This window comes from Vidua chalybeata, chromosome 30 (genome assembly GCF_026979565.1).
Source record: "Vidua chalybeata isolate OUT-0048 chromosome 30, bVidCha1 merged haplotype, whole genome shotgun sequence".
Taxonomy (NCBI): domain Eukaryota; kingdom Metazoa; phylum Chordata; class Aves; order Passeriformes; family Viduidae; genus Vidua; species Vidua chalybeata.
This window is the reverse complement of record NC_071559.1, coordinates 2,885,968-2,904,990: the sequence shown is the minus strand read 5'-3', so window position 1 is coordinate 2,904,990 and position 19,023 is coordinate 2,885,968. Positions and strand designations below refer to the sequence as shown.

The 19,023-nt window shown below is 50.7% G+C and overlaps 2 protein-coding genes across 2 annotated transcripts; both read left to right on the top strand.

Moving 5' to 3' along the window:
• Positions 1-442: 442 nt before the first annotated feature.
• Positions 443-5,861, top strand: LOC128801444 (keratin, type II cytoskeletal 5-like). Its single transcript, XM_053967322.1, has 9 exons — positions 443-1,231; positions 2,054-2,274; positions 3,102-3,162; positions 3,688-3,783; positions 3,890-4,054; positions 4,176-4,301; positions 4,603-4,823; positions 4,936-4,970; positions 5,371-5,861. The coding sequence occupies exons 1-9, from the start codon at positions 443-445 to the stop codon at positions 5,859-5,861; spliced, it is 2,205 nt and encodes a 734-aa protein (XP_053823297.1).
• Positions 5,862-11,700: 5,839 nt separating this feature from the next.
• LOC128801447 (keratin, type II cytoskeletal 6A-like) lies at positions 11,701-18,194 on the top strand. Its single transcript, XM_053967325.1, has 9 exons — positions 11,701-12,345; positions 12,903-13,117; positions 14,741-14,801; positions 15,425-15,520; positions 15,745-15,909; positions 16,287-16,412; positions 16,609-16,829; positions 17,125-17,159; positions 17,330-18,194. The coding sequence occupies exons 1-9, from the start codon at positions 11,782-11,784 to the stop codon at positions 17,599-17,601; spliced, it is 1,755 nt and encodes a 584-aa protein (XP_053823300.1). The 5' UTR covers positions 11,701-11,781; the 3' UTR covers positions 17,602-18,194.
• The last annotated feature ends 829 nt before the right edge of the window (positions 18,195-19,023 follow it).

Here is a 19,023-nt window from a genome sequence, read left to right as displayed (position 1 = left end):
AACTGGGGATCCAAGACATTATTTCTTTATAACATCTAAAAATTATTTTCTTTCACAGTAAGGAAATTGTAGAATCATGGAATCCCAGAATGGTTTGGGTTGGAAGGATTCTCAAAGACCATCTCATTCCACACCCCCCCGCCCCTCACAGGCAGGATTAACCCAGGTGGCTCCAAGCCCCTCACAACCTGGCCTTGGACCCTTGCAGGGTTAGGCAAACTAATACAAAATAAAGTAACCCATCTCTGTGAGGGGACAGAGGCTTTGCACCAGGCTGAGCTCTCCCTGCCAGAAATCTGGGTGTTAGATAACCCTTCCAGCTGAGCAGATCCAGCCCCAGGAGGCGTGTTTGGGTGCAATCAGGGTTTAACAAGTCTCAGGGAGACAGCTGCCTCCTGGCATGTCAAAACCATGAAGGCACTAAATTGATCAGTGGACTTCCATGAAACCAAGCCCAGATCCCCGGGGGATAAAAGGGGCACCCCTATTCCCTTTCCTCAGAGATCTGCAGAGTCTCTCTGGCTGTGCAGGGCCCTTCTCTGCTGCCACGATGAACCGGACGCTCAGCATGAGGGCAGGAGGTGGAGGCCGATCCTACAGCGCTGCCTCGGCCATAATTCCAAGCAGCAACAGGGCTGGCTTTAGCTCTGTGTCTGTGGCACGATCAGGAGGAGGAGGAGGTGGCTTTGGGAGGCTCATTGGAGGAGGTGGTGGCGGCAGTTCTGGTGGTGGTGGAGGTTTTGGCAGCAGGAGCCTCTACAACCTTGGTGGTAGCAAGAGGATTTCCATCGGGGTTGGAAGCAGCTTCCGAGCTGCTTTTGGAAGTGGAGCTGGCCTGGGAGGTGGCGGCGGAGTGGGTGGCTGTGGGCTTGGCAGTGGTGGAGCTGGTGGTGGGCTTGGGCTGGGGCTTGGTGGTGGAGGTGGTGGATTTGGCTTTGGTGGAGGTGCTGGTGGGCTTGGCTATGGTGGTGGTCTTGGAGGTAGTGGAGGCTTTGGCTTTGGTGGACTGGGGGGGCTGGGAGGATTCCCTGCGGCGCTGGGTGGTGGCAGGAACCCCACGGGATTTTCTGGTGGCCCGTCTGGAGTGGGTACAATCCAAGAAGTGACCGTAAACCAGAGTCTTCTGGCACCGCTGAACCTGGAGATAGATCCAAACATCCAACAGGTGCGGAAAGATGAGAAGGAGCAAATCAAGAGCCTCAACAACAAATTTGCTTCTTTCATCGACAAGGTGAGGCTTCATTGGGTGCTGTGGATCTGTGGTGGAGGGGCAGTGAGGATCTAGTAGGTACTAAAATACGACTTCAGAGATCTCCAGTCTTTCACTCATTTCCTCCCTGCATGTCTTCGTTAACTCCCTCAAACAATAATGTCCTTCTGAACATTTACAGGGGAGAAAACAAGGCAAAAAATGTAGTAATGGGATTAGATCCAGGTTTTGTGCCTGAGAAATAACACAGATTAGTTGAAATGGAGTAAGTCAGTTTTGGGTCCACGTCTAGTGGCTCAACCCAATTCTCTCTCTGGGCAATCACAGCAGATGTCCTGGTCTTTGTTGTTTATTGTCTGCAAGATAAAATCATTTTTATATTGACTCAATTGATTCAACCACTCAAGTCCTTCCTCATAAATGTGTTGTTGTGTGAGAAAAGGAAAGACAATTAAGCCTTTTATCGTTAGTACTCAGACCTTGTCTTTAATGAAGGAAGATACATATCTTACAAAGAAAGAAAACCCAGCGGGTGTGAAAGAAGAACTTCACTGTCTGGTGAAGAAAGAGCTGAACCCAAATTTTCTTACCATTGCTCGTTGGCTTTCTAAATCAAATTGCCTCTGAAGAGAACTGTCCAATGAGGGTGGATTTGCACAGCTACGGGTTGGGCTAACACAGCCCTGGGTAATCCAGAGGATATTCCCAGCTTGGAAACTCTTAGTTCAGGAATCCCTTGGCTCCTGCCATGCATCACTGCCAGTGCTGAATATTGGCTGTCAGCTCATAGGTATCTTCTGCCTAAGATATCTTCTATCTTATCTTCTGCTTCCCAATGCTCAGGTTCGCTTCCTGGAGCAGCAGAACAAGGTGCTGGAGACCAAATGGACCCTTCTGCAGGAGCAGGGCCAGAAAAACAATTCTGGCAAGAGCAACCTGGACCCGCTGTTCGAGGCCTACATCAACAACCTGCGGCGGCAGTTGGCCAACCTGCTCAACGAGCGGGGACGCATGGATGGGGAGCTGAAGAGCATGCAGGACCTCGTGGAGGACTTCAAAAACAAGTGAGTGTGAAATGGGGTGTAAATGGTTCAGCTGAACATTGAGCAGCAGGAGTTTTCACCCAGAGGGTGGTCAGGCAGTGCCCAGGTTCCCCAGGGAATGGTTACCATCCCATGGCTACCAGAGCTCCAGGAGTGTTTGGACAATGCTCTCAGGGTGGCATTGGTGGGGTGTCCTGTGCAGGGCCAGGAGTCGGACTCAAGGATCCTCATGGGTCCCTTCCAACTCAGCTGAATCTGTGATTCTATAATTCTGTAATTCTAGGATTCTGTGATTCTATAATTCTATGATTCTATTGTTCTATGATTCTGTAAATCCACGATTCTATGATTCATGTCAGAAATTTCAATTTCTGAAAGTCAAACATCCAGACTGAAGTATTAATGGAAATTTTTCTAGGAAAGGGGGAAAAGTGTCTCCAGTTTGTGCTCCAACCCATAACACAGAATATCACTAATCACCTCCAATACCTCCTGCTCAGAGGTATCTCTCCCTGCAGGACCCATTTTCCTCAACAGCACCAAAAAGGGTCCATCAACATTTTTCCCATCAAAAAATGGAGATTCAGCCAGGATGCAGCACCTTGTGATGGCTCTTGCAAAGGAAAATCCTCTAAACCAGCTTTACCTTTCTTCTTCTATCTGCGTTAAGTCAAGAATGTCTTTTCTGCCTTTTGAGGAAGGGGAATCTCACACATTTGAGCTGGACAGTTCCCAGGAGGCTGATTTGGAGATGCCACCCCCAGTCCAGATCACTTTGCAGTCCTACCTGGACACCTGTTCTGCTTCCCGAGGTCTGATCCAGCACCTCTTTCCCTTTATCCCTGTAGGTATGAAGAGGAAATCAACCGGCGCACAGCAGCAGAGAACGAATTTGTGGTGCTCAAGAAGGTGGGTGAGACAGGAGGTGCTGCAGATGCGGAGCCAACCCCAACCATTGCACAGACTGGGAATATCCTGAGGGATGGGAAATCTTATGGAACTGCATCCTCATCCTTTAGAAGGGTTTTAAATCACCATTTGATCATGGTATTGCGGAAAAGGAATGGAGTGTCTTGTAGGAAGGAAGTAAAATCTCCTCCCACTCCGGTCCCACAACTCGTACAGGTGCAAAAGAGACCATGTAGAGACAGAGGGGATCAGTCATACTTGGGAATCCCAGGTACCAAGGCCAAAGAGCCAGGACCTCCCTCCTTATCCACTTCCAGATTACACACAGCACTTTTCTGAGGCAAGAGATGCTGTCTTGGTGCTCTTCCAGAGGGATGTGCCAAGCACAGCTTCTCTACCAGGCGGCAGGGAAAGGGGCAGCCTCGTCTCCAGGCTTGGCCGTTTCTTGGCTGTGCCAAGGAACTTCTTGCTGGCTGAGAAGAGGATCCAGGTGCCACAGGTGTCCCCACAGCTGCTCTTTTCCAGGACGTGGATGCTGCTTACATGAACAAGGTGGAGCTGGAGGCCAAGGTGGATGCCCTGAGTGATGAACTCAACTTCCTTCGAGCCCTCTACGAGGCGGTACAGACAAATCCCCAATTCCTGTCCTGCCGTTGTCCTTGGCTGGGGAATGCCACCACTCTGAGGGTTGGGAGAGGTAAGTGCAGCTCCCACGTGCTTCCCACAGGAGCTGGCCCAGCTCAGCGCTCAAGTGTCCGACACCGCCGTCATCCTGTCCATGGACAACAACCGGGAGCTGGACCTGAGCAGCATCATTGCCGAAGTCAAAGCTCAGTACGAGGACATCGCCAACCGGAGCCGTGCCGAGGCCGAGGCTTGGTACCAAACCAAGGTGAGCTGACCTATCATTGCCACAGGAAATTCCTGCTGCCCCGAAGAGGGGCTGTTTGAGCCACGTCTCATCCAGCCAGACACCTCAGACGGTTCAGGTTACATCTTCCTTCTCACCTCAGTTTGAGGAGCTGCAGGCCACGGCTGGGAAACACGGTGATGACCTGCGCAACACGAAGGGTGAAATCTCAGAGCTCAACCGGCTCATCCAGAGGATCCGCTCCGAGATAGAGAACACAAGGAACCAGGTAGGAATGGCAAAAGGAGCCAAGAGGGCCCCATTCTGTTGTCCCTCAACACCACAGCTCAGCTTTGCTAATCAGGGACTTTTCCAGCCCCGTTAAAGGTGTTGAATTCCCTCCTGGAAAGGGCTTCACACTGTAAAATTTAACTATTAAGTCGTTCTTGTCAGCCTGGCATTTCAACTCCGGCTGTGTTAGCTCAGCTGGAACATTTTCCATGAATGTCCCAGCCAGAATGGGTTTCTTCCTTGGATGACTCTCACCCAAAAGGAAGAGCAGCTTTCCAAGCCCCCGCCATCCCTTGCAGTGTGCAACCCTGCAGACGGCCATCGGAGACTCTGAGGAGCGCGGGGAGATGGCCCTCAAGGACGCCAAGGCAAAGATGATTGACCTGGAAGATGCTCTACAGAAAGCCAAGGCTGACATGGCCCGGCAGCTGCGGGAATACCAGGAGCTCATGAACGTCAAGCTGGCCCTGGACATCGAGATCGCGACCTACAGGAAGCTGCTGGAGGGCGAGGAGAGCAGGTGGGAGCAAAGTCCTTGTGGGGATAGTAGTGACTATCACTTTTCCCATCAGAGATTGGTTCTTCTGGCTGTCTCTGTAATTTTGCTCTTATCTTCTCTAATCCCCCAACAGGCTCAGTGGGGAGGGACTGAACCCCATCAGCTACTGTAAGTATCACAGTTCTGGATCCCAAAATCTGGCTTTGGGAGCAAGGCCTGGGGGAAACCATGGGAAAAGGGAAGTTTTGCCCCACATAAGACTTCTGGAGCCCTCCACTGTCTTTACGGGCTTGCACAGGGGATGGAAGTTGGGTTCAAGTCCTGTGGGTCAAGGTCCTGATGATGGCGCTTTCTGGAACTGGGTGACTCCCCAGAGCAGCTGTAGCTGTCCCTTCCCTGGAAATGTCCAAGGCCAGGTTGTACAGGGCGTGGAGCAACCTGGGATAATGCCCACAGCAGGGGTAGGGATGGGATGACTTTCATAGCCCCTTCCAGCCCAGCCCAGCCCATCCCATGATTCCATGGCTGCCAAGCAGATGTCCAACCTTACGGTTGCTTTTCCTTGCAGCAGTCATCAGCTCCAGCTCTGGCATTGCTGGAGGAGCTGGTTTAGGAGGAGGATTTGGTGGACTGAGCCTGAGTGGAGGAGGCAGCGGAAGTGGTTTTGGCCTTGGAGGAGGTGGTGGAAGCAGCTTTGGTCTTGGAGGAGGTGTTGGAAATGGTTTTGGCCTTGGAGGAGGCGGTGGGAGCAGTTTCGGTCTTGGAGCCGGCGGTGGAGGAGGAGGAGGAGGAGGAAGCTACAGTTTTGGAAGCGGAGGAGGACTTGGACTCGGGGCTGGAGGTGGTCTTGGAGGTGGATTTGGAGGAGGGAGTGGTCTGGGCACTGCTGGCAGCTACAGCCATGCCGGAGGCGGGAGCAGCACCCTGAGCACCAGCGGAGGGAATTTCAGCTCTGGAAGTGCAAAAGTCAACCCAGGTGTGAAAATCGTCTCCAAAACCTCCTCCAGCAAAAAGAGCATAAAAAGCCAAAGCCTGAAGAATGCCACAGAGCCAGAGTAAAGCCAAGCCCAGACCCTCCTCTGTTCCTCCTGCCCACCATTCTCCCCCACCTCCACCCTTCCAGCTGCCCCTGCCCTGCTCCTGCTCTGTAGTTCTGACGCATTTGGATCTCAGGTCAAGAAAAGCAGTGGAACACACAGAAACCAGAGCTCTCCAAGTCCCTGGAACAGGAGTTAAAGGAAAACACGGGCCTAAGTGATTGTTCTGAATGGGGAATTGGTTTGGTTTTCCATTTGTTTTTAATAAGGCAAAGCAGTTTGTGATTGTGGCCACCCACAGCCATCAGCTAAAACAGAGCAAATAGCAGGGGAAGTTTTAGCTCAATTCTGGTTTCTTCATCCCAGAAGCCCAGGGATGGGCTGGGAATGTGTGTTTAGCTCACCCTGCTTTGCCTTCACTGCTGGAAAGAGCCCAACTCGCTCCTTCACAAGAGAAGCTCATCTGCATCAGAGGTCTGGGTTATTTTTCTGCTGTCTAGAAATACCCCTGGAGGCTACTCAAAGATCCCAGGCAGTGGCTTGTAATGTCCCTCTTAAAATTTTATTCATTCTGAGTCACTCTGGTGAGATGGAAAATCCCTCTTTCCTCCATTCACAGCCAAGTTTTGAAAGATATGATTCTTCCACAAATTGCCAAGTTTTGCTGCTGAGTCAGCTCAGGCACTTGAGCCTGACCAGGCACTCGGAGCACTAATGTTTGAGCAGGAACCTGAGATCCCTCCACCCACAGATGAGAATTCAGTGTGCCACGAGCTTATCAAAAAGCTTTTCCCAAATCACTCTCCCGTTCCTGTCCTTTCTCTTCTTAAATAAGTTTGCCCACAGTGGCCCTTACACGTAACTTTGCGGGTGGTTTTTGTCAGAGGATTCACCAGTGACTGATCCAAAACCTATGAAAAAGGAAATGTTTTCTAAATTATAGGATTTTAAAATTCTAAATAATGTCTGACACAAGGAGTCCTTCAAAAGCAAGATCAATGCTTGCTGTTAAATGGGGTTTCTGTCCTGTCCCATACAAGGTTTTGCTGGAATGTCTTCAAAAATTCCCAAATCCTCCAGCAATCCAAGTCCTGCTGTCTTTCCCCACGGCCTTGGTGGCAGAAAGTGGGGAAAGTCTGAGACTACGAAAGTCACACTGGAAAAGCTGCCTGAAGGGCCATGTCCACAGCTCCTGGGGGAATTCCAGCATCTCTTCTCTGTGTGGGTCCCTCTGCCAAAAGAAAGACCATTGGGAAACTGGGAAGTGCAGCAGGTTCCAGCCCAGTGTGTGGGAAACAAGGCAGTTGAGAGCAGGATCCCAAAGGAATTCTAGCATCCCAAATCTATTTTCCCTTTTTCTGGTGGAATTTACCCCTCTAGCCTTCCACTGTGTCTTTTTATTTTTGGAAAGCAACATTAAAAAAGAAAATTGAAGCTTTTTCTATTTCTGTAATAGTGATGCGACTCCACGTTTCCCTTCCTCTCTGTATTTGGAATGTGTCCAATAAAACCAGATGGTAATTTATTTGTTCTTTTTATTCATCTTTTTATTCTAAACCAGAACCAGCAATACAAAATATTTTCATCCTTCCTTAGAATAAGCTGGAGGCGTATTTTCTTTACTACCAGGGAAAAGCTTTGAAATTCTGATTAAATTATAATGAAACTCTTGAAATCGGTTGTCTCAAAATAAATTGAAGAATTGGAGAAAACTGGAGGAGGAAGAGGAGGAAGAGAAGGAGGGTAGAGGTTTATCCATAAGTGACAAGATAATTAATCACCATTCCTTTCTTAACTTATTTGGGTTAATCCAAAATATTTTCTTCCATGGAAGGGAGGGTTTGGGACAGCCAGGCAAAACCTCAGGATTCAATTTTTGCTTTCTTAAAAAGCCAGAGCAAACCCAAGTGTCTGCAAGGCTCTTGGGGAGGCTTTATCTGGAAGATCTGGGCTGGGGATGGGTGCTGGAGCACAAAACAGATATTTGTTTTGGAGCACTGATGCAGATATTTCAGTCATTCATTGCAAAAGAAGAATAAAACAAAGAAAAAGTGGAGAAAAACCCTCAGCCAAATGTTATTGCAAAGCCCTTATTGAATTTCAAAGGTTCAGATGTTTTGCTCTGCCCTGACCTTGCAACATCCTGGCCCTGCATAAGTCCGGGCAGAACTTGGGAAGGAGCAGGAACACGGGAAGGAGCAGGAACATGGGAAGGAGCAGGAGCAGACATGTCAGCGTGTCCTGGCAAGTTCAAAGGAGACGCTTCAGCAAAACCTTGCTCAAACCCAGGTGCACCAAAACACAGAAATAGCTCATCCCCTTTGCCCAGGAAACTGAAGGAGCCTCAGTGAAAGACTAAATCCAGGGACAAAACCAGACTCAAGTGTCACAGAATCCCAGAATAGTTGGAGCTGGAAGGGCCCTCTGGGGCTCATACAGTCTGAGCCCCTGACAAGGCACAGACACCTGGAGCAGGTGACACTGGAGGGTGTCCAGGTGGGCTTGGAATGTCTCCAGAGAGGGACAATCCATGCCCTCCCAGAGCAGCTGTTCCAGGACTCTGCCACTTCCATGGAAAGAAGTTCTTCCTCATGTTGGGGTGGAATTCCTTGTGTTCTGGTTTATGGCCATGAGTTCTCCATGCCCAGGGAGGTGGTAGAATCACCATCCCTAAAGGCATCCAGAGAATGGCTGGATGTGGCACGCAGTGCTCTGGGCTGGTGATGAGGTGGGGATCAGGCACAGATGGGACTCGATGATCTTAGAGGTCTTTTCCCACCTCAGGGATTCTGGGATCCTTGTCCTGTCAGTGGGCAACACTGAACAGTCTGACACCATCCTCTTTCCACCCCTTGGAGATGTTCACGTGCATTGATGAGAGACCCTCTCAGATGAGATATTTTAATGGACATTTGGATATTCTTATGATTGTTGGGATTCTCTCTCAGTCGCCTCTTCTCCTGACTGACCACTCCCAGCTCCTGCTCCTCATCAAAGAGATGCTCCAGACCTCTCATCACCTTTGTGGCTTCCACTGGACCCTCTCCAGGAGCTCCTTGTCCTTCTGGAACTGTGGAGTCCAGAGCAGAACACAACACTCCAGACGTGGCCCCACCAGGGCCAAGTAGAGGGGCAGGATCCCCTCGCTGGCCATGCTTTTCCCAAGGTATCCCAGGATTCCACTGGGAATGCGATTCCTTCTGATCATGAGCACTGCTGGCTTATGCTCAGCTTGTCATCCACCAAGACTCCTCAGTCTCTTCTGTTCAGAGGATGTTGCAGACAGGCCAAAAAACCAGTGAAGGTTAAAAATAAACTCTGAGTCACCTTGATTTCTGATCTCGCCGAATTGCACAGGTTGGGTGCAAAGATTTAACACAGCTCATGACAGCCCAACCTTAACCAACCCAGAGAGTTTTTAACATCTTTTTTCCAGTCCCTTCTGAAAAAAAGAGCAAATCAGAGCGATAGCTGAGCTCCTGCAGACAGGAGCCCTGTTCCTCCTCCCCTTTCTCTGCAGTGCCCTCACCCCCCAGACAACCCCCCATGACACGCCCTGCCTCTCCACAGGGGACTGTCCCACCTGAGGGGCCAGCACAGCCCCCCTGCAGCCCTGAGCACCTTCAGTGGGACACTGTGACACAAACCAAGAAAGGAAAAGTGTGAGGGACCGAGAGATTCTGAATGAATTTTCCTTGTTTTGGTGCCTAAACCATCCTTTGCTTTGCTTTTCCAAATCCTTTGTAATATTCCACTTAATTGCCATTGTCTGCAGCAACAGGCTTTCCTAGAAGAGCTGGGGAAGTAATGATTCCCTTCCACATGAATCCTTTCCCTCTGCTTTAATTAAAACCTGTGCTCCTGTTCCCAGGTGTGACTTTGCATAAGCAATTTGGGAGTCAAAGGCAAGTTCCCTGCCTGGCCCCCGTCCGCAGGCTCCTGGCACAGTTGTGCCAGTTCACATGGGCAAAGGAAAGCAAATCTCCATGGATCTGCCATGCTCGGAGCAGAGTTTATTTATTTTCAGTATCACTGTGTTATTTTCAGCACCCAGCGGTCTCATGGCTGAGGCTGCTGCCGCTGTGAAATCGGGGGCCGCTGGGTTTGGATGGAGCGAGGAGTGAAGTCCTGGCAAAACGCTGGGTTTACAGCAGGATGTTCCCACATCTCCACTCCTGGGGCGAGAGCACCCCCTTGCTACAGCCCAGCCGCCTCCCCATCGCGGGAGGGATTTGGGATCAGCCCGTCCGGGGATCGGCTCCGATCGCGCCCGCGGTGACTCACTATCGGAACCGGGAGCGCTCCGAGGAGGTGGGAGTTGGGAGCACTGCTGTTTTCTGATTGCAAGGAGACAAAACCCAACCAAACCAAACCCAACCCAACCCAACCAAACCCCTCCTGCTCAGGCTCTTTCAAGTTCCCAGACAGAAAAAAAGCAGTGGTTGGAAACATAACAACACAAACAATCTCTGAGACGCAGCCGGTCCGTTTAAACGCCTCCTTTTGGATTGAGCCCCTGCACTTTTTGCTCACGTAGATGAATTTGGGAATTTTTTTGGTTGAGCTGCTCAGGGTCTCATCTCTCTGTCTTTCACTATTACTTCACCTGGCCAAGGTGGGCAGCCCTGGCCAGTGGGCAGAATCCAGTTCACAAAAGTATTTGGGGACGTATTTTGAGTGGGAATGAAGGGATTTTTTCTCCTGTATCTTGTGTCCAACTCTTCATGGACACAAGAGAAGGATCCCCAGCTCTCAAGCCTTTACACAACCCAGACTCATTGTGGGGGTTGAAAGTCCTGCACAAGGGTTCACCCAGAAGCAACATCAAGAGGCAAAATCTATTTTAAAAAGTTTTTCCTTTTCCAACTGTGTGATCTCAGTGGAGAGAAGGAGGGGTTGGGAAGGAAAGTGGGTGAATTCCCCTCCACAGAACATCTTTTAGAGCCAGCAATGACGTGGAAATTGTTGGATAAATATAAGGGGGGGGAGGCAGACGGAGGCAGAAAAAATGATAAAAATACCACTTCAGACAGAGCTTTTGAACCCTGAGCCTGACAAGGAGGTACTACAGAACCACAATAATTTCAAGCAGGTTTTTAGTAGTATAAGTCTCTATTAAGGAAAGTACTATTCAATCCATTTTGACGTGGTTTTGGAAAAGGCATTTACTTGCTGTCTTTCAAAATCGTGTTAACGAATTCCTCCGTTTCCCCTGGAATGAGAGGAGATGATTTTTGGTAAGATCCCAGAAAATACTGCCATGATACAACTTCCACTCAGCTCATCTCCTCAAGCCCATGACCATTTAGATCCAGGAAAAAAAAAAAAAAATCAATCAAACTTGAATATTAAAAAAAGAGCACAATATCAGCACTGATCATTGAAACCACGTTCAGACCCAACTTTCCCGAGCCAACAACAGGACACGCATGGCCAGTCGCAGAGTTAGAAATCTTGGAAAAGCCCCTGTTTTTCTTGCCTATGCAACATGTTAAACCTGAAAATGCGACTTGCAAAATCTTCGCTTTGCTCAAGCCAGCGAATCCTTGGCTCGCCTGAGGGAAAGCGGCTCCCAGGGTCTTGGGAATCATGTTGCATCCTGCCCTGAGTGCAGACCTCGTCCCATTCAATGCTAATTCCATGACTCAGAGCGGCGGCTTTGGTGGAGGGGGGAGCTCCCTCTCGCCGTTACTTTCCTGCCTGCAAACAATGCATTTTTCAGCGCCTTGCCGTAGCCGAGGTGTGTTTGACAAGGCAAGTTGCTGCAAGGCACGTCAAGTTCTGAATTCCCGTGCCAAGTTTTCCAAGCAGATAAAAGAGGAGGCTCCCAAGCTCTCCCATTACAGGGGTTTCTGTCTCCATTGCCCTCTGCTCTTTTCCTGCTGCGCAGCCTTTTTTTGTTTTCCTCTCTCCTACTCTTTGTCTTCCCAACTGAACCAGCCATGAGCCGTATCTCTTTCAGATCATCTACTGGAGGGGGCATGAGGGGCTTTAGCTCAGGCTCTGCTATCGTAGGAGGTGGTGGTGGGACCAGAAGCAGTTTTAGCTCTGTCTCTGTCTCCAGAGTTGGAGGAGGAAGAGCTGGAGGTGGAGGAGGCTTTGGAGCTGGTGGTGGCTTCGGCAGCAGAAGTCTCTATAACTTGGGTGGAAGCAAAAGAATTTCCTACAGCTCGGTCAGTGGAGGTCTACGGAGTGGAGCCGGGGGCGGATACGGCTTTGGTCTTGGCTATGGTGGCGGAGCAGGCGCTGGCTTTGGCTTAGGAGGAGCCGGTGGTGGTGGCTACGGGCTGGGAAGTGGATTTGGGCTGGGAGGGCCCGGATTTGGTGGCCGAGGTGGCCCCGGGTTCCCTGTTTGCCCACCTGGTGGCATCCACGAAGTGACTGTCAACCAGAGCCTCCTGGCACCCCTCAAGCTGGATATCGATCCGGAAATCCAGAAGGTGCGAACACAGGAGAGGGAGCAGATCAAGACCCTCAACAACAAATTTGCCTCCTTCATTGACAAGGTGAGAGTTTGGTCTGAACCATCAAACCACGCATGCTATCAGCTGCCTCGGAAAAAAGCTTCAGGAAGAAACTTCATTTGGATTTAGGGACTTGCCTGAACTGCTCCGAGCCGACAAACAACGTGGGCTTGGCTGAAAACTAAGAACTGCTTTATGTTTCCTCTTAGCAAGGATGAGTTTTTCAGCATCTTTTTATTATTGACAAAGTAATTCTCTCTCTTCCCTGTAAAAACAATCCTGGGGTGGATGAATCTTCTCCTTTACAATGGAATACAACCAGTTTAAACCAGTAAGGTGGGATGAACATCTGCTGGGGGGAGAAACATTAAAGTTGCAAGTACGGGTGTTTGGCCTGATTAAAACTCCTGAAAAAATCTTGCTAAACATCTCCAGAAGCTTCTAATACTTTTAAGAATCCAGTGCCTTAAACTGGGACACTCCTTATAATTCCCTTCTGATTGTCCCAATATCTCTGGACCTTTTCTGTTGGTGATCCCACCTTTTCCTGGCAGTTGTGAGGTTTTTCCACACATGTCCCTGGTTTTGTTTCTCCCCAGGTGCGCTTTTTGGAGCAGCAGAACAAGGTGCTGGAGACTAAGTGGACCCTCCTCCAAGAGCAGGGTCACACTGTCACCAGGAAGTCCCTGGAGCCCATTTTCGAAGCCTACATCAACAACCTCCGGCGGCAGCTCGACAGCCTGATGGGAGAGAGGGGCCGGCTGGACTCCGAGCTCCGGAGCATGCAGGACATGGTGGAAGACTTCAAGAACAAGTAAGGGATCCCGCTCTGGAGCGTGAGTTGTTCCAGCCAGGAAAATCTGGGCTGGTGCTCATTCCTGCTGGTGCACATTTGGTGCTTGATCCGGGTTCCTCTTCCCAGCATAAAACGTTTTCCCAGAATTACCCCTCGTTATTTTACATTTATCACAAGCAAGGTCAGTGTTTAGCACAGAATTCCTGGGGAACTGCTCCAGCACAACAGAAGTCATGGTCTGATCCCTGGAGTCTCCTGAAATAATATACCAGGAGACAGAAAAATTAGTAAATTGCAAGGATAATAGACAGGCAAAACCATAATGAAGTGTAAACTTCCAGCTCCAAAATCCCCCATTTCCCATTCTGTGAAGGAAATTCCAGCCTTTCTAGAGGGCCCAGGTGACCTGGGAGCGTTCCGGCTCACTCAGCTCCCATCACCTGGAAGATGATCAACCCTTTGCCAAAAATTTCCCTGGGGAGGGAATTAACCCCCTGCTGAGATGTGGGATCCAGTGGAGGGGGGGTGGATCATTCTCAGGACACACCAGTTAGTACCTGCTGCCTGGAGGGGATTTTTTGTGGGGGATTTTTAGGTGAGACCATTGACTTTTATTTGGCTGAGAACAATATGTCCCTTCTTCAACCAGTCCTGGCTGCAAATTTGAGAATCACACTGCAGGGCTGGAATATGTTAATATTAGGTAGTTAAGCATGGGAAGAGACAGATTTTTTGTGAGGGGAGCTGGGAAGACAACACTTAGATCCAACAGGAGGGACTGGCAGAGCTTCTGGTGTGGTTTTGTGTCCTTTTGAGGTCTTGAAATGTATTCTAGGCTTTTAGAAATACCGGTTAGGTCCAAAATAATCCATTCTGCAGTATGGATTTCAGAGCTACCTCCTGGGAAAGAGAGCACATTTTATTTTAAGTCTAGAGTTTGTTCCCAGTCCACTGGCTAATTCCCACCTCTTCCATTGTCCACTAAGAGATCCGGCTGCAGGTAAAACTCTGCAGTATTGGTGAAAGGACTGGACGAATCTGCCTTTGAAAGCCAGGTTTTGTCCCAAGACCCTGCATGTTTTGTCTACTTTCTAGCTGAGCCCTGCCCTGATTATCTGATGAGAGAATGTTGCTCAGAGCCATAGAAAGTTCCACAGAACTACTGTCAGAGCTGTAATGATCCTCTCTTGCACAACTGTGGAGTTTTTTGTTTTAATTAAATGCTGCAGTGGGTTCTTCAGAGCCATTAGCATTATTATAATATCAAATATCAAATGATTGCTTTATTATACATTTGTAGGCATTGCAGTGCAGCTTTGTTCAAAGTCTTTTGCATAACTTTGCTTGGAGCGAAGGTCACCAGGAATGGCTTCTCCTGCTTCCTGCCAAAACGGGCTCTGAATCTGCACATTTATGTATGAGCTTGACTTTGTGGACAGCGATTAAAATATATTAATTTAACTGGGACTACTCACACCATGCAGTCCCACAGTTCAAAGACAGCAATATTTGCTCTGCGTCTGCTCTGGATAAACATGTGGGAGTAGGGAATATATCCATGAGCCACAACTGATGATTTGGGAATGGGGTGCTCCCACCTCTTCATTTCATCCAGCCCCCCTCACTCTTTTATCCTGGCAGATATGAAGATGAGATCAACCGGCGCACAGGTGCTGAGAACGAGTTCGTGGTCCTCAAAAAGGTGACTGGGTTGGGAATTATGGGCCAGGAAAGGGAATTAACTCACCTTGCAGAGTTCAAGCAAGACTTGGTGGCAGTTGGGGTCCTGCACCCTCATGGCTGGGTCAAGCTGGGAGATCAGCACATCCTAGGCTGGGTCCTCCTGAGGCCAGGAATGGACACAACCTTCTCTGTGCCAGTAGAGCTGCCCTGTTTTCTGGTCTCTTGTGGCTCGGCTCAGCTCAGCTCAGTCTCTGGTCACATCCTTGTGAGTCAGAGCTTTGCCTTCTGCCCAAGAAGCTGGTTCTGGCTCACAGTCAATGTCCATTACATTAGAAAAATACCTTGATCACGGGGACATAAAAATGAGCCAAAGGAACTGCTGGCAGTGGCACAGGTTGCCCATGGGCTGTGGCCGCCCCATCCTTGGAAGAGTCCAAGGCAATATGTATGGTCTATGGAAGGTCTCTCTGCCCGTGGCAGGGGTGGGAATTGGATGAGCTTTCAGGTCCCTTCCAACCCAAATCATTCCATGGTTTCACAATTCTATGAATAATAGACCTGGAAGCAGACACAGTCCCGTTGGTGTCCTGAAGCCCCTTTGTGTTCTGGTTTCATCAGAAACCATTGGTGTCTTCTCTTTAGGATGTGGATGGTGCCTACATGAACAAGGTTGAGCTGCAGGGCAAGGCCGATGCGCTGGCAGAGGAAATCAACTTCCTGAGAGCTCTGTATGAGGCGGTGAGTGTTCCTGGAGAGCATCCCCCAGCTCCTGCCCCGTGGATCCCACACCCAGGGCTCTACGGGACCAGAGGAGAAGGTGGTCCCAGCCTTTGTAACTAAATAAGTTACAAAATGGAGATGGAGAAAGGGAAATGCAAGAAAACATCTTGGCGGGGAGGACTCCCAAATCACCTCTGTGGTTTCCACCAGGCCATTAACTTCATTTTTTGCATCATCTGCAGGAGCTGTCCCAGATGCAGCAGCAAGTGTCTGACACCTCCGTGGTTCTGTCCATGGACAACAACCGGAACCTGGACCTCAACAGCATCATCGCCGAGGTGAAGGCGCAGTACGAGGACATCGCCAACCGGAGCCGCGCCGAGGCCGAGGCTTGGTACCAGAACAAGGTGGGTAACCAGGGTGACAGACTGACTTCTGTGGTCAGAAATGATCAGAAATTATTTCCCATCAGCTGAGGGGAGACAGGGACGAGATGTTCAGAAGTTTTGACTTTGGGCTCACAGAGTCACTGGCAGAACTGGCCTTAAACACTTCCCCATCCACATTCTTGTAAGTGACAATGCCCAAGTCCCCTGCGCCATCAAGCACTGCCTTCCCAGCAGATATTGAGAGTTAAGGCCATTATTCCATGGGCAGATTTCAGAGGAATCTTGTCCCCCACCCCTTAATCCTCATCCAGACCTGCACTTTGTCCCCTGAAGTCCCCTCATCCTTCCCTGAGCTCTGAGTGCTCACCAGTGCTCTCCTCCTTTCCCTGCACCAGTACGAGGAGCTCCAGGTCTCTGCTGGGAGACACGGTGATGACCTGAGGAACACCAAGATTGAGATTTCAGAGATCAACCGGATGGTCCAGAGGCTGCGGAATGAGATTGACAGCGTGAAGAAACAGGTAGGAGAGGGATGGTCCTGCAGAGCAGGAGGAGGTGGATGGGAAGTGGTGGTCAGGCACAGCAGGAGGAGCCAGGTCCCATCAGGAGCCCTCAGTGCCACCCTGGGAGCCACCAGCCAGTGTCCACAACCCCCCAGCTAGAGAGAGTGGTTTGGGGAGCCCAAATGAAACAACTGCTTGTTCTCCCCACTCCCAGTGTGCCAACCTCCAAGCAGCCATTGCTGAGGCTGAGGAGCGCGGGGAGATGGCCCTCAAGGACGCCAAGGCCAAGCTGACCGAGCTGGAGGATGCCCTGCAAAAAGCCAAGGCTGACCTGGCCCGGCAGCTCCGGGAATACCAGGAGCTCATGAACATCAAGCTGGCCCTGGACATCGAGATCGCGACCTACAGGAAGCTGCTGGAGGGCGAGGAGAGCAGGTGAGGACACGTGGACCTGCTGTGTGCTGACCAAGGACCATCTCCTTGGGGTCAAACAGCTCTTCCCAAGGGGCTGGAGCACCAGGGCAGACAGACAGATGGTTGAAATTGTGAACTTTGTAGGCAAAGTTTTGTTTCTCCAGCTCTTGGCACCTGATACTGATAAAAATGAGCACTGCCACCTTTCACCTGTAACACAGACATACCCCACCCTACTGAAGGCCATGCAGTCCTAATTAGATGGTCCCATGGGCAAGGCTTTGGCACTATTGCTCACTTTCCCCTTTCCCAACAGGCTTGCTGGAGAAGGAGTCGGAGCTGTCAGTGTCTGTGAGTATCACCTCCCTTCCACCTCTTCTTATCCCCCTCCTTCCACCTCTTTGTATCTGTCTCCCTTCCACCTCTTCCCAGCCACCCCTCACCAAGGGGGTGACCCTGCAGATCTCCCCTCCTTGGGAGTCCAGCCGTGCCCTCACACGGCTGTTCCCGGTTCATTCCAGCCGTGGTCAGCAGCTCCAGCGGGATGGGCTACGGCGGCGGGAGCTGCCTGGGCCTGGGCGGGGGGCTCGGCATGGGCGGCGGCGGCGGCGGCAGCAGCTACACCGTGAGCAGCAGCGGCTTCGGAGGCGGCAGCGGAGGCTTCTCCGGGGGGCTCAACTATGGCGGAGGCAGCTCCTTCAGCTCTGGGAGCAGCCGGGGCATCAGCTGCGGCACAGGAGGCAGCGTCAGGATCGTTTCCAAGACCACCACCAGCAAAAAGACCATCAGATAAGGCTGGCAAGCACGTGGCCATCGGCAGTTCTGGCCTCCTGCCCTGCAGATCATGGTGTAAATAGCTGCGCTAGAGCCTCTCCTTCCTCCGTCCTTCACCTCTGGGGCACCAGGGGGGACCAGGACCCCTCTGTGAGAATCTGGAGCACCTTTGGCTGAAGCACAGGTTGTAACAGGTCACTGGCTAGGCATGGACCCCGTGGTACCCCTCTGTCAGCAAGCCCTTGGTGTCTCCTCAAGGTCAGGCGTTTAAAGGGAAATGGAAGCACTATGGAACAGGGACAGCCATTTCGTTCATCCCATTCCAAGGGTGAATCACAGCCTTGTGGAACCACAGTCCCAGGTCCTCAGCAGTGAAAACATCTCCAAGAGGCTCTAAAAGCCTCTGCCCCCCAACACGTTACAACCTCCAAAGGTTTTGTCTGCAATTCAAGGTTTCTTCCAGCCCCTTCTGTTTTCTCTGGCACTTGTGGGAAAGGTTTTTCGCTTTGTGTGTATAAGATTTCTAACTACTCATCCTCGTGGCTGCAGCCTCCTCACTTCCCTGCGTAACCTACTGTAAGGTCCAATAAAAGAGCATTTGTCATTTTTAAACTCTGCTGGGTTTTGGCTTTTCTTCCCTCCTCCTGCTGTGGGTGTTGGCCTGTGCCGTGTCCCTGCTGCACTGGGGACACCCTGAGGGCAGCTCCTGAGACAGGACTGGCTCCTTGAGGAAACAAAACTCACTTTTAGGACTTGGGCTCCAGGACAAGTTGGGGCAAACGGAAAGGAGAGTGAGATGAGCAACCTGGTCTGTGGCAGGTGCCCCTGCCCATGGCATGTGGGTGGAACTGGATAGGCTTTAAGGTCCCTTCCAACCCAAACTATTCCGTGGTTCTGTGGATGGAGAACTGAGGCACAGGAAGGAAAAGCTGCCTCAGAACAGAGCCAAAAGCTGGATGAAGCCCACTGCGGTGGTTACCTACAAAGTTACCTTTTCTGCCTGTCACTGCAGGAGGAAGGAAGTGCAGGGAAGTGGGGAAAAGGAAGATGATTCCCAATGGTTTATTTGGGATTCATGGGCTGGCTCATGCAGGGCATGGCTCAGCCATTAGTTTGTACAAGCAGGAGTAAATCAGAGGAGCCCATCTCTGGCATCAGCACCATGGCAAAGACACAGCGAGATCGGCACGCAGCAGGAAGGGCTTGGAGCAGGTGGGCATTGCCCTGGTTGGGAAGAGCAGCTGCAGGGGCAGGCACAGGGCAGGGCACCCAAAATCTGCATATACACTGCTTACACACTGAGGTTTCTCTGGGACGTGCAAATATCCTGGCTGCTCCTCTGCAAGGGCAGTTTCAGGGCCTCAGGTTTATTTGGAGTGAACCCAAGGTCTTTCAAAGTGCCCACAGCATTTCAGCCTCCCAGTTCCCACCCAGCCAGCCG

Bases quoted from the DNA above. Each gene is read 5' to 3' on its own strand.
- LOC128801447 (XM_053967325.1), top strand. From the start codon at position 11,782: ATGAGCCGTATCTCTTTCAGATCATCTACTGGAGGGGGCATGAGGGGC. The intron at 14,802-15,424 runs GTGACTGGGTTG...TCTTCTCTTTAG, and splicing joins AGTTCGTGGTCCTCAAAAAG to GATGTGGATGGTGCCTACAT. The intron at 17,160-17,329 runs GTGAGTATCACC...GGTTCATTCCAG, and splicing joins AGTCGGAGCTGTCAGTGTCT to CCGTGGTCAGCAGCTCCAGC.
- LOC128801444 (XM_053967322.1), top strand. From the start codon at position 443: ATGAAACCAAGCCCAGATCCCCGGGGGATAAAAGGGGCACCCCTATTC. The intron at 4,824-4,935 runs GTGGGAGCAAAG...ATCCCCCAACAG, and splicing joins CTGGAGGGCGAGGAGAGCAG to GCTCAGTGGGGAGGGACTGA. The intron at 4,971-5,370 runs GTAAGTATCACA...TTTTCCTTGCAG, and splicing joins ACTGAACCCCATCAGCTACT to CAGTCATCAGCTCCAGCTCT.